Source organism: Panicum hallii, chromosome 9, assembly GCF_002211085.1.
Source record: "Panicum hallii strain FIL2 chromosome 9, PHallii_v3.1, whole genome shotgun sequence".
Lineage (NCBI taxonomy): Eukaryota > Viridiplantae > Streptophyta > Magnoliopsida > Poales > Poaceae > Panicum > Panicum hallii.
Window position 1 is genome coordinate 55,438,922 of NC_038050.1, and position 13,616 is coordinate 55,452,537.

At 45.7% G+C, this 13,616-nt stretch overlaps 1 protein-coding gene across 1 annotated transcript; it reads left to right on the top strand.

The window, feature by feature from the left end:
* The first annotated feature begins 6,905 nt into the window (after positions 1-6,905).
* LOC112873160 (ankyrin repeat domain-containing protein 12-like) lies at positions 6,906-10,787 on the top strand. Its single transcript, XM_025936180.1, has 4 exons — positions 6,906-8,849; positions 8,931-9,087; positions 10,394-10,614; positions 10,701-10,787. Exons 1-4 carry the CDS (start codon positions 6,906-6,908, stop codon positions 10,785-10,787), a joined length of 2,409 nt encoding a protein of 802 aa, XP_025791965.1.
* The last annotated feature ends 2,829 nt before the right edge of the window (positions 10,788-13,616 follow it).

The window sequence follows — 13,616 nt, forward strand, 5'->3', positions numbered from 1 at the left end:
TCTATGGGATGATACCACAGATTGATTCGTTGGGTGTCTTCTGAGGCCACCTTATCGGTCGGTGGGTATGTTACATGGTTCGTTTCATCTCTGAGTACATGGTAAGGTACGGTGATGTTCATGAATAGTGCCATAGTATCATATGGTGCTCATGTGAGTAGGCTTTGGAAGGCGAAGAAGAGGTCATAGATTCATTCGGTGGTTGCCTTGGTGGACCAAAGTATCAATCTGTTGGTCTGCTACATGACTTGGTATGCCTCTGAGTACGCGGTAAGATACTATGGTGTCTAAGGACAATGCCACAATATCATATGGTGCTAGTGTTCATAGCAATTGGAATCAAGGCATAAGGAGGTCCGGATTGATATGGTGGGTACCTCTGTGGACCATAGTATCAGTCAGGTGTCACAGGGTAACCTCCTTTAGGCCAAGGTTAGTTCTCTTGCTCTGCACTATAAATACATGTTCAGCTCATCCATTTGAGCTCTCTTGGACTCTTGGCACCATGAAAGTTTCATACTCATCTTTGGGAGTCAAGAGCAAGTGAAGCACTAGAGTGATTTGTAAGGTCCTTAATTAAAGACTAAGGATATTATTAGTACTTAGAGAGTAGCAAGTGTGCATCCACCCATCTCTCGGTCTAAATGCAAGTCAAGTGAAATTCTTTGCTTGTTACTCTTGGTGATCGACATCACCTAAATGGCTTGGTGGTGTGTTCTTGTTGAGCTCTCAAGGAGGTGTCTTGTGAGAAGCCCTAAGAAAATTGTGCTCGTTTTGGAATCCACCGATCCGGATCGGAGTTGGAAAATGGATATCCATTAGAGAGTACTCGATCCAAAACCAACGTAGCATTCTAACCCTCTTTTTACTTTCCGCAATTTACTTCTCATAATTTCAGTGTTTAGAATTGCTATGCTAATAGGGTTGGAACTAGGTTGCAAAACTTTGGAACGACTAGAATAGTCACACTTTCTGAGGTTTAGGCACATAGGGTGATTAGGCTTATGTGTAGATTTTTTTTCAAAAAAATTTTGTAGAGGCCTAATTCACCCTTGCCCTCTCTTACGCATCTTGATCCTTTCATCATTCAAGGTTTGGATTTCTCAATTCTGAACACGTAAGGGAAAGGTGTGGAAAATAGGTTGGTTGGTGGTGCTATTAAATTGGACAAAGTTGGAGATTCAAACTTCTCAATTATCAACTTCGTTCAGATTCATGGCGGGGAGGAAGATGGGTTGTTTGGTGGTGCTACTAGAACGGTCCATGGGCTAATTGATGAGAAGCCGTAGGTTGGTCTCCTATAGAACCCTTGTGTAATCAGCTTGATTAAAAACTGCTGGTCTTTGCTGGTACGCCCGCGTTCCACGCCAAAAAGCGGACGCGGCTCCGGATGTTTTGCAATAATGCCCTCCAGTTTCATAGGAATCACAACCCAGTCCAACATGACCAACCTGTACAGTAACCATGTGCACATATTTTACAAATAGACCCTCGTATTAAAAGTTATTTCGACGTGAAGAAGAGAAAAAACGATGGTGCTGTCATTTTCACAGATACAACCCAGAGGCAGTTTTCCGACCACCCCCTCCCACTACCCAACCGGCCACTCCCCATCCCCTACACCCCAAACCCTAACCCTCCTCCCCGCCGCCCTCTCTCTCCCTCCTTGCCGCCACCTCCCCTCCCCTTGTCCCGCCCCTCTGGCACTCTCTCGCAGATCCGGTTACGGCCCGAGGCGACGGCGGGCCAGGAAACGGCCGACCCCGTTTGTTAGGGCGCGGCGAGCTTGGGCGAAGCAGCAACGCAGGGCGGCTGGGTGCGACGAGCTTGGAGGAGCAGCGGCGCGGCCAAGCACAGCAAGCTCCCTCCGCCCTTTGCCCACGCGGAGACCGGGGCAGGGGCGGCGCGACGCGGCCGAGCATGGCGAGCTCCCCTCCACCAGGGGTGTCGTCGAGCCTGCGCGGTGGCCTGGGCAGGGGCGGTGCGACGCGGCCGGCGCGATGAGCTCCCTCCGCCCGTGCGGAGCCTGGGGCAGGGGCGGCGCGGGGTGGCCGAGCAGCATGGGGCGGGCGGCAACGAGGCTCCGCCCTTAAGGGCCGGCGGTGCGTGGTGGGGCGGCGGCACGAAGCTGGGTGGAGGAGCGGCGCGGGTCGGCCTGGCGCGACGAGCTCGGAGGAGCAGCAGCGCGTGGCGGGGCGGGCTGCGCGAGCTTGGCGGAGGAGCGGTGCGGGGCGGCCGGGCGCTACGAGCAAGGAGGAGCAGCGGCGCGGCCACGCACGGCGAGCTTCCTCCGCCCTCCGCTCGCGTGGAGGCCGAGGCAGGGGTAGTAGAATGCGGCCGGGCACGGCGAGCTCCCCTCCACCCTCCGCGGAGGCTAGGTAGGGGAGACGCCAAGCCTGCGCGGAGGCCGGGGTAGGGGAGACGCCGATCCTGCGCGGCGGCTTGGGTAGAGGCAGTGCCGCGCGGCTGGCACGGCGAGCTCCCGCTGCCCGTGCGGAGCCTGGGGCAGGGGCGGCGCGGGGTGGCCAAGCAGCTGGGGGCGGACCTCGGCTGCCGCCACCGGCGAGCCAGGGGGTGGAACAGAACTCGGCCTCGGCCTCGGCACAGAAGTTTGCCCGGCGCTGCAGCAGAGCTCGTGCATGATGCTCTCCTCGTGCTGGGTGGAGCTCGGCACAGGCAAGGTCTTCGCGTGGACGGGGCCGGAGTTCGGCACAGTCTACCAGCGTCGCGGGCGGCTTCCAACGCGGGTGGATGCACGGTGGGTGGAGCTCAGCCTCGGCGTGGGGCGAGGCGGCGCCGCGGCGCTGGCGGGCAGCGGCAACCGGCATAGGCGGAGGCGAGGAGAGCAACCGGCGCGGGCGCATGAGCGGGTACGAGCCGCGGGCAGGGAGGCGGAGCGAGCCGGCGGGCCACGGGGCAGAGGCAGAGCGAGCGGCCGGCGATCCACGGCAACCGCGGCGAGCTCTTGCTGCCGCCGGTGACGTCCGCTAGTGCCACCGCCTTGCGTCTGGCTTCCACCCTCCGCGGAATCGACCCGCCGGGCCGTTGCCTCCGGATCCCCTCGCGCCCCGCTCACGGACTCTGCAGGCAGCTTGCTCACTCGTGGAGTGCTCTGCTCTCTCAGCTCCGATTGCCGCCCCGGCTAGCCTCGCCGCCCTCGCACGTTGCACCTGCAAGGTGGTCGATGAATGATGTCGTCTCTCTCGCCGGTTTTGCATCTCCTCCAGCGATTGGTGCCGGCAGGGTGTAGCGCTTGATGTTTGTTATACTTAGATATGGGTATATCATCGATTAGCTTGGCCAATGAATCCTGATTCAATTTTGTTCTTGGAATTCTTGAGCAGATTATGGATCTCTCAGAAAGGCATCATCAAGTGTGATGTGTTTGGTCCTATATCCCATGTTCGTTGTAGTGATGAGCATCAGGCAGTAGGTTTGCCAAGCATTATGAACTGAACCTGCCTCTGTTCTGGACAAGCAGCTACGCAAGATGCTTGCTCCCTCTGCCTGCAACTTGAACGTGTATTCAAATTAAAATATCAAACAAATGCATATAGTTAATATGTTGATAATGTGCTGGCCACGGCCTATGTTAATATGTTGATGATGTGCTTGCTACCGGATAAGGTGGTTTCGTATTGAATTCATCTTATACCATGCATATAGTTTGTCGTTTTCTATTGCCTTATGGTTATTTGCATTTGATTGTTCAAATGGTAGGACGTGCATCGCGCGCCAAATGTTCTAGTAAGATAATTCATCACACAACCTAGGTCAAAGGTACCTCTAGTGCCACTAGGTGCTACCATGTTAGTGACCCATGATAGTGCCTCTAAACATATGTAATGAGCCAATCTCAAATTAAGGTGATTCCTTTCATATTCCAGGGCATAACACCATGGCTTAGGGAAAATCTGTCAATAGAGGAGCGTAATGAGCCTAATCTTGCTTGAATCCTTTGGTGGTCGAACCACCATCTTATGCAGTCGAACCGTCTTGTTTGACCAAGCCACGTCAACCTTAGTTGACTCAGACCGCTAATAACCTAGTCGAAACAGTCATGTCAATGTGGGTGTTGCCTGTGGTCGAACCACACCACCATGTGGTTGAACTGCCAGTGTCAAGCCCTTAGCCTCTCCCTCACCAGACTCCCCCTCCCCCAACCCCCAACACACCCCAAAAAAATATTTTTCTTTCCTTTACCTCAAGAACAATAAGGGAAAGGAACACAAGAACCAACCGAAGCTTCGCCATAATCCCATGGCCATGCCCAAGCCTTGCCAACGATCAATGTTGGAGCTTCACCAAAGGATCAAGAGAGTCTATTTACAATGTTTCTCATCCACATCCTTATTTCAAGTACCATAGGAGGAGCATGAACAAGATCCTACTCAACACTCTCTACACAAATCTTGAGCCCTTTGCTTTTGTTTCTCTTGATCATGGTAAGCTTCCATCACTCTCTCTAACTCATCTATATCATCATGCCCAACAACTTAGGGTTATCATGGACACCCCCCCTCCTGAAATCTTCACCATGGGAGTCATAGAGTCCAAGAGCTATCATACATGTCCTGGTTCAGTAGCTAGATGTATTAGCTAGATGTATTCACACCTCTAGGAAGCTCTAGATAACAAACCTCACTAAATCCATGGATCAATTTGTCACCTATTAGGCTGAGATCTCACTTCAACCATTTTAACTCAAGGTATTGCTTATTTCACCATGTGGTTGCATCGTCGGCCTCAGTCGGACCGCCTCCCTAGTGGTTGGACCGCCACCCCATGTAGTTAAATTATGAGCCTCTGACAAAACCAAAACTCTTCCTGATTCGTGTTAAAATATTTAGTCAATCCAATTAAAAGGATCTAGGATGTCACCTTGAGCATGGAGGTTGAATTGAAGCTAAACTCGCACCAGATATTTCTGACACACAAACTAAAATGTAGATATTAAAAGTGTATCTAGGCCCCTAATTGATTTTGGTGATTCTTGACAATCACAATTTGGGATATGATGCTTTGATGAAGTTGTGTGCAGAAATAAAATGAAAGAATTGAGAAGAAGATGAAAAGAAGGTCCCCAATTCAAATATGTATGGTGGTGGAGTTCACTGGTGGTTTAATTCAGATTTTCGTTTTGAATTTGAGTATAGGACCACCGTACTATAAAGGGGGATGCTGTCGATTGATCCAGGTTGTCAAAGTGCTTCAGTTTGAGATGAAATTCTTTCTTAAGAAAATCTATCTTCTAAATTCATCTGGGTCGGATGATCCGGCCCTATGCCGGATGATCCGGCCTGCCAGCAAATTTTCCTCTGCCCCAGGCCGGATGATCCGGTCTGCCTGGTTGTTCCCCTCTGTGCTGGGTCGGATGATCCGACCCTAGGCCGGATGATCCGGCCATGAGAGTTGCGTAGTGTATTTTGACCTATTCTGTTGCTTGCTCGGATGATCCGGACTAACCCCGGATGATCCGGTACCCCTCAGAAATACACATAACGGTCACTTGAGGTGGGTAGGGTATTTATACCATTTTACCCCCCTCATTCATGGCTGCTGCTCCCCACGACCTAACACACCTCCAAAGCATTCATTTCAACTCTCCTCTCCATCCAAGAGCTTGATTCTTGAAAGGATTCACCTAGGGATTGAGAGGGAGTGAGATTTGGGGTGTGGGAAGAGAGCACTTCGTGGGTTTTCACTTGTTCATCTCAAGAAGCACTTGAAGCATCCTTTGATTCGTCGATTTGCGTTTGTTACTCTTGGAGCACTGCTCCTAGACAGTTAGAGGTGCCCGTAAGCTCCCATTTCTTTGTGGTTTGAGCTCCCGGAAGTTTGTATTACCCATCTCTTTGTGAGATCAATAGTAAGTAACTCAATCCTCCTTTGTGGTTGATTGTGAGAGACTTGGGGCTAGTGATAGCCCGGCTCTTTGTGAGCATCTCAACGGAGACGTAGCTCCTTTGTGGAGTGAACTTCGGATTAAATCTTGTGTCTCCATTTACTTATTGTTGTTCATATCGTTCTTGAGCTTGTTTCGACCCAATCTACTAGATAGGTGTAGATCTTATATATTGGATTCCTACATAGACTTTGAAATACCTTTTACCAACTTTGTATTCAAAGGGAATCGTCAAAAGTTAAGTATATTTTGAATTTAGTTGTTAGTTATTTTCTCTCAGCAAGAAGATCCGACGTTAGGCCGGATCATCCGGGTCCCGGAAGATCCGACCTTGAGCCGGATCATCCGGCCGCTGACGTTTGTCTGCTAAGATTTTCAGGGAAAATTTGAACAATGCCTATTCACCCCCCTCTAGACCTAGTGTTGGTCCTTTCAATTGGTATCAGAGCCTAATCCCTTGATTAAGGCTTAACCGCTAAGGGAAACACACTATGGCCGGGATCGGTGATAACTCCGGTATTGGTGCATCCTTCGAGAAAGAACATGTGGTCGTGGAATCATGCTCAGATGATGATGACAACTTCGTTATAAGCGATGTTGATGAGAGCTTGGAGGAAGCGGAGAAGAAGAAGAAACGAAGTGAGAATATAAGAAAAAAGATTGTCTAACAAGCCGAGAAGAAAGCACAAAAGCTTCTCAAGAAGAAGTTGAAGGAGAAAGAAATCCTTACAGGACTTCATACGGTGTCTCATTCATATGAGACTTCTTTCTCTCATAAAACTCTTGATCCTACTAACCTTGCTTTTACATCGGTTCCAATGGGAAAAGTTCCTCACTTTGATGGGAGTGACTATGCTCGTTGGAGCGATGATATGAAAATATACTTATATGGTCTTCATCCCTCTCTTTGGACTATTGTGGTTGTAGGTGTGGACATTAACGCCAACCCCCTCACACAAAAGAGCAAGAACATGACTTCTTCCGAAATGCTCAAGCCGTGATGGTTCTCCGAAGCTCTCTAAGCTCATATGAATACAACAAGATAAGAGGGCTTGAAATTGCAAAGGACATTTGGGATACACTCCAATTGTCTCATGAAGGAACGGATGTGGTTAAGGAGGGAAAGATGGATGTTCTTCAAGGGGAACTTGAATCCTTTGTCATGAAGAAGGATGAAAGTCTTAAAGAAATGCATGATCGCTTGAAGCTTCTTGTGACCGAGATAAGGATGCTTGGTAGTAAGGATTGGGATGAGCACAAAGTAACCAAGAAAATGCTTAGAGCATATGCTCCGAAGAATCCAATGCTTGCAACTATGATTAGAGACAAAAGAAAATTTAAGCATATGCTACCCATGGAGTTGTTCAACAAGTTGCAATTCCATGAGATGAACAACTTGGATGTGTCCAAGTCAATTGAACAAAGTGAAGTCAAGGCAATTGCTTTAAAGGCCGAACCAAGCAAGAAGATTGAGTCAAAAGAGAAGACCTCAAAGTCAAAGAAGAAGGAACACTCAAGTGACAATGATAACACCGATGAAGAGACCGCCATGATGGTGAAGAACTTCAAGAAGTTCATGAAGAGAAGAGGTGACAAGAAGCCGGTTCACCAAAGAAGATGTTATGAGTGCGGTGAGAAAGGTCACTACATCGCCGATTGTCCTCACAAGAAAAATGACAAGGAGGACAATAAGTCAAAAGACAAGTATCATGATAAAAAGAAGAAGTACAAGGAGAAGAGCAAGGAATACAAGAAGAAACATGGCAATGCTCATGTTGGTGAAGGTTGGGAGTCAAGTGATGACTCCGACAAAGAAGAAGTAGCAACTGTTGCTATAGAAGCCCCTACACCAACTCAAAGACTCTTCAACAGCTACTCCGAAAGCGATGATGAATTTTCCATTTGCCTTATGGCTCAAGGGACCAAGGTATTAAATGCTTCCACTCCTCCATCATCTACTCCCTCAATATCTAGTGACATAGAAAATAACCTAGATGAAGAGGAGGCCGAACTAGAAAGAAACATGATAAATAAGTTTGGCAAAAAAAGATATAAACAAATTAAAAAACTAATAGAGAAATTGGAAAAGAGACAAGAGACTCTCGAGAGGCAAGAAGACTTGCTTATCCTTGAAAAGGAAAGAAATCTTGCCCTTAAGAAAACTCTAGTTGAGGAAAAGGTGAAGGTTGATAAATTGACACTTGACTTATCAAGTGCCAATGACTCACTTAAGAGGATGTCTAAGGAATCATCTTTAATTAATGACTCTTTTGTTAATCTAAAGAATGCATATAGTGAGCTTCAAGAAAGGCATTCAAGCCTTGAGGTCAAACATAAAGATCTTGAAGTTAACTTTGACACTCTTTTAAAAAATGCCAAAACCAACTCCAAAATAACTCATGATTCAAATGTCTCCACTAGTGAAGGTTGCTCAAGATGTTATTCAATTGATATCAAATCTTGTATAACTAACCTTGTTAAGCTACAAGAAAAAGTCAAAGCGAAAGATGCTCAAATTAGGGATTTGAACAAGTTGGTTGACATGAGTAAAGCCAAAGGTAAGAGTGTATTCGAGTCACATCCGGCATATAAGGTCGAGAGATATCCTAGTATTAAAGATGGACTCGGATTCACACGGTCAAATGGCACAAGAAAAGTAAATGGATATGAGGTGCCCTTGTTCAAGAGAGGCACCAATCTTGGAGAGTTGATGAACATTGCTCATGGTGCGTCAAGGGTGAACAACATTAAAGCAAAGCCCTTGGTTAAGATTCTTAGCAAGGTTGCCAAGGACTCAACCAATCTCATGGAAAAAGAGAAGATCATTGAGCGCAAACCATCTTCCAACTACACAATTGATTATACGGTCATGTGGGATCAAAATGGGAAGATGGTGGTCAAGTATGTTGGCGCTCATACCAAGAAAATGATGAGAAGTGTTTGGGTACCCAAGATGTCTTGGTCTAACCCTCAAAGACCCAACCTCATTTGGGTACCTAGAATCAAGATTTGATTTGTTTTGTAGGCATATTCCTCCGGTGGTTCTACACGGTTGGTAGATAGTGGTTGTTCAAATCATATGACTGGAGAGAAGAAAATTTTTACTAATCTTGAAGAATATGACTCGCCTATTGAGAGAATCATGTTTGGTGACAATAATTATGGTGATGTTGTTGGTCAAGGTGATATCCCTATCTCAAAAGATTCATCATTTACTAATGTTTATTTAGTTGATACTTTAGGGTACAATTCGTTGTCCATTTCACAACTTTGTGAGAAAGGCTACAATTGTCTCTTTACTGATGAGGGTGTGACCATCTTGAGAAGGGAGGATTCCTCTATTGCTTTTACGGGTCGTTTAAAGGGAAAACTTTATTTAGTTGATTTTACAACTACTAAAGTGGAACTTAAGACATGTTTAGTGGCAAAATCTAACTTGGGTTGGCTTTGGCATCGCCGGCTTGCCCATGTTGGCATGAGAAACTTGGCCATACTTCAAAAGGGTGAGCACATTCTAGGACTAACAAATGTTACTTTTGAGAAAGATAGATTATATAGTACTTGTCAAGCCGGGAAACAAGTTGGTGCTCCTCATCCACCCAAGAACATATTGATTAGCTCAAGACCTTTGAAACTATTTCATATGGATTTATTTGATCCAATTTCTTATGTTAGCATTGGTGGGAATAAATATGGTCTTGCAATTGTGGATGACTTCTCTAGATACACTTGGGTATACTTCTTGCAAGATAAAAGTGAAGCTCAAAGGATTATCAAAAAGTTCATTAGAAGAGCACAAAATGGGTTTGAATTGAAGATTAAGAATATTAGAAGTGATAATGGTTCGGAGTTTCGGAATCTCAATGTGGAGGAATATCTTGATGAAGAAGGGATCAAGCATCAGCTCTCAGCTCCTTATACTCCTCAACAAAATGGGATTGTTGAAAGGAAGAATAGAACTCTTATTGAGATGGCTAGAACTATGCTTGATGAATACAAGACTCCGGATTCATTTTGGGCCGAAGCAATTAATACGGCTTGCCATGCCGTGAATCGTCTCTATCTTCAAAAGTACTTAGGCAAGACTCCATATGAGATCCTCACCGGTAACAAGCCAAAGGTGCATTATTTTAGAGTCTTTGGTTGCAAGTGTTATATTCTTAACAAGAAAACCAAAAGTTCTAAGTTTGCACCTAAGGCCGATGAAGGTTTTCTATTTGGTTATAGTACTAACGAACATGCCTATCGTGTCTTCAACAAAACCTCTGGGTGTGTTGAGGTCACGGTAGATGTGAAATTTGATGAATCAAACGGCTCTCAAGTAGAGCAAGTTGAAAATGACCTTGTAGGTAATGAAGAGCCTCCAAACCAATCCATCTTGAAGATGGGTCTAGGAGAAGTAAGACCTCATGAAGATCAAGAAGAAGAGCAAGCAGAAACTCAAGCGCTGAATATTTGTCCTAATCTTAATTCATCATCATCAACAAGAGTTGAACCATCAAGTTCTTCTCAAGATCAAGATCAAGCTCATGGTGACGATCATGATCGTGGCAATGATCAAGGGGGAGCTAGTGGCGAAGATGCTCAAGTTGATGGTTCTCATTATGAGAGCGTTGATGATGAGCCTATTCAACGCCAATCAATATTCCCTCACCCAAGAGTTCATGAAAGCATTCAACGGGATCATCCCGTTGATAATATCCTTGGGAGTATTCGAAGAGGGGTAACTACTCGTTCACGTTTAATAAATTTTTTTGCATGTTACTCGTTTGTTTCTTCTTTGGAACCTCTTAAGGTAGAAGATGCTCTTGGTGATGCGGATTGGGTCATTGCAATGCAAGAAGAGCTGAATAACTTTACAAGAAATGAAGTTTGGGAGTAGGTTCCAAGGCCCAAGAAAAATGTAATTGGTGCAAAGTGGGTTTTCCGGAACAAGCAAAATAAGCATGGCATTGTCACAAGAAACAAGGCTAGATTGGTTGCTAAAGGTTTTACTCAAATTGAAGGTCTAGACTTTGGTGAGACTTATGCTCCGGTGGCTAGGCTTGAGTCCATTCGTATTCTTCTAGCCTATGCCGCCCATCATGACTTCAAGCTATATCAAATGGATGTGAAGAGTGCATTCTTAAATGGACCTCTCTCTGAGTTGGTATATGTAGAGCAACCTCCGGACTTTGAAGATCCTCAATTTCCCGATTATGTGTACAAGCTCCATAAGGTGCTCTATGGGCTCAAGCAAGCTCCAAGAGCATGGTATGAATGCCTTAAGAAATTTCTTCTTAAGAATGGCTTTGAAATGGGCAAAGCTGATTCTACTCTCTTCATTCAAAAAGTAGACAAGAACTTATTTGTTTGCCAAATTTATGTTGATGATATTATCTTTGGTTCTACTAATAAGAAGTTTTGTGAAGAATTTAGTAGGATCATGACAAAGAGGTTTGAGATGTCCATGATGGGTGAATTGAATTTCTTTCTTGATTTTCAAATTAAACAATTGAAGAACGGAACTTTCTTATGTCAAACCAAGTATACAAGTGATATGCTCAAGAAGTTTGACATGGCAAATGCTAAGTCCATCAAGACTCCTATGGCTGTAAATGGACATCTTGATCTCAATGAAGATGGAAAACCGGTCGATCAAAGGTATATCGCTCCATGATTGGATCTCTTCTTTACCTTTGTGCATATAGGCCGGATATCATGCTTAGTGTGTGCATGTGCGCAAGATTTCAAGCCAATCCTAAGAAATGTCATTTAGTGGCTGTTAAAAGAATCTTTAGATATTTAGTGCATACTCCAAACCTTGGCTTATGGTATCCCAAGGGCTCCACTTTTCACCTACTTGGCTACTCCGATTCGGATTATGCCGGTTGCAAGGTAGATCGAAAGAGTACAACAAGGACTTGCCAATTTCTTAGTCGGTCCTTGGTGTCTTGGAGTTCTAAGAAACGAAATCCATTGTGCTATCCACCGCCGAGGCCGAGTATGTTGCAGCTGGTGCTTGTTGTGCTCAACTGCTTTGGATGAGGCAAACCTTGAGTGATTTTGGTTGTGAGTACAAAAATATTCCTCTCTTGTGTGACAATGAGAGTGCGATTAACTAGCCAACAACCCAATCCAACACTCAAGAACCAAGCATATTGACATAAGACAGCATTTCCTTAGAGACCACGAAGCCAAAGGAGATATCGCACTAAGTCATGTAGGAACGGAAAAACAATTAGCCGATATCTTCACAAAGCCTCTCGATGAGCAAAGGTTTTGTTCTTTGAGGGGTGAGCTAAATATCTTGGATTCTCGTAACTTGGCTTGACTTGTTGTATACACCTTGTGTTGATACTTAGACTAAGAAAAATTCTTTTGTGTGAGTTTTTTTTCAAAAATCTTTGGTGTTGAAATCTTTGGATCTTTCCTTGGCTCAAATGATCATAGTTATGTAATGATGAATGTGGCTGATCATTTTAAGTCAAGGGTCTTATATGTCCATACTTCCAATCATCTTCTTCGGATCAAATTCCTCAAATCAACATCACCTAGGCTTTTATCTCTGGTAGAAGTCGGATCATCCGGCCCTTCACCGGATCATCCAACTCTCTACTTCTGTCGACCGTCGGATCATCCGACCCTACACCGGATGATCCGGCTCCTTCGTCCGGGTTGCCTCTATTATGTACCGGATCATCCGGCCCTACACCGGATGATCCGACCTCTCCAGTCGTTTACCTCGGTCAGCCATCGGATCATCCGGCCCTACACCTGATGATCCGGCCCTGGCACTTCACCTTTATAAGGAACTGACCGTTTGGAACCCTAAACCTCACCTTCTTTCATCCGCCGGCCCCTTTTTCTCTCCAAATCTTGCGCGGCGATTTTTCAACCCAACCAAGACTTCTTCGTGCCCTCTTTTGCCTTGCTTCCTCCGCATCGGAAGATCCGGCATTACTCCGGAACTTTGCTTCGAATCGCGCGGGAAACTCGAAGGTATTTCTTTCAAAATCCTCTCACCCCGATCTCTCAATGTAGGATGTCTTAGACGATTTCCTCCGGTGAATCATCTTCTTTACCCATCTAGAGATCATGCCTAGAGTTTCATACATTTTGGTGGGCTAGTTTCTCGGATTCATGAATTTGGAGTTCATCCCCGAGCAGGGCCGAATTTGGAATTCATCTCTGAATTTGGAGTCCTGCCCTGGGATGCACAACGAGCTCATGAATTCATATCGTTCTCTTGATCCATATCCTAAATTCTTGTTAATCTTTTGATCTAGATGGTGAGGGAAAAGGTGACAAAGAAGAAGGGTCCTCCCACCGACTCCGAATCAACGGAGTATGAAATCAGTTCCGATGGAGAAGTGTACATTAAAGAAAAGACAAGAAAGAATACCGCCCCTCGGAGGAATGTAAGTGGACGTGGGGCACCAATTCCTCAAGGGAGAGGCTCGACGGCTGTAGGAAGTTCTAGCGGTCGTCCCTGAATGAAGCAAGCAAGCATTAGCCGTCCAACAGATGAGTATGATGATGATATTGATCTTTCATATCTAGAAACCATGGTTCTTAGTATCATGCGTCCAACTCGTGGCCCTCATGATCCCTCAATGGTGAATTACAAAAGGGGTGGCAACTCTATCTCAACGCTTCGATATAGTGAAGATCCTAGACATGTTGAGCGCAGTTTCTTCGAAGATGTTCGCTTTTGGTTTCCTCATCAAAC

Excerpts from the sequence above, each read along its gene's own strand:
- LOC112873160 (XM_025936180.1), top strand. The coding sequence starts at position 6,906 with ATGGTTCTCCGAAGCTCTCTAAGCTCATATGAATACAACAAGATAAGA. Across the intron at positions 9,088-10,393 it reads TGGTGATGTTGTTGGTCAAG|AGTTGAACCATCAAGTTCTT; the intron begins GTGATATCCCTA and ends ATCATCAACAAG. Across the intron at positions 10,615-10,700 it reads CGTTGATAATATCCTTGGGA|GTAGAAGATGCTCTTGGTGA; the intron begins GTATTCGAAGAG and ends GAACCTCTTAAG.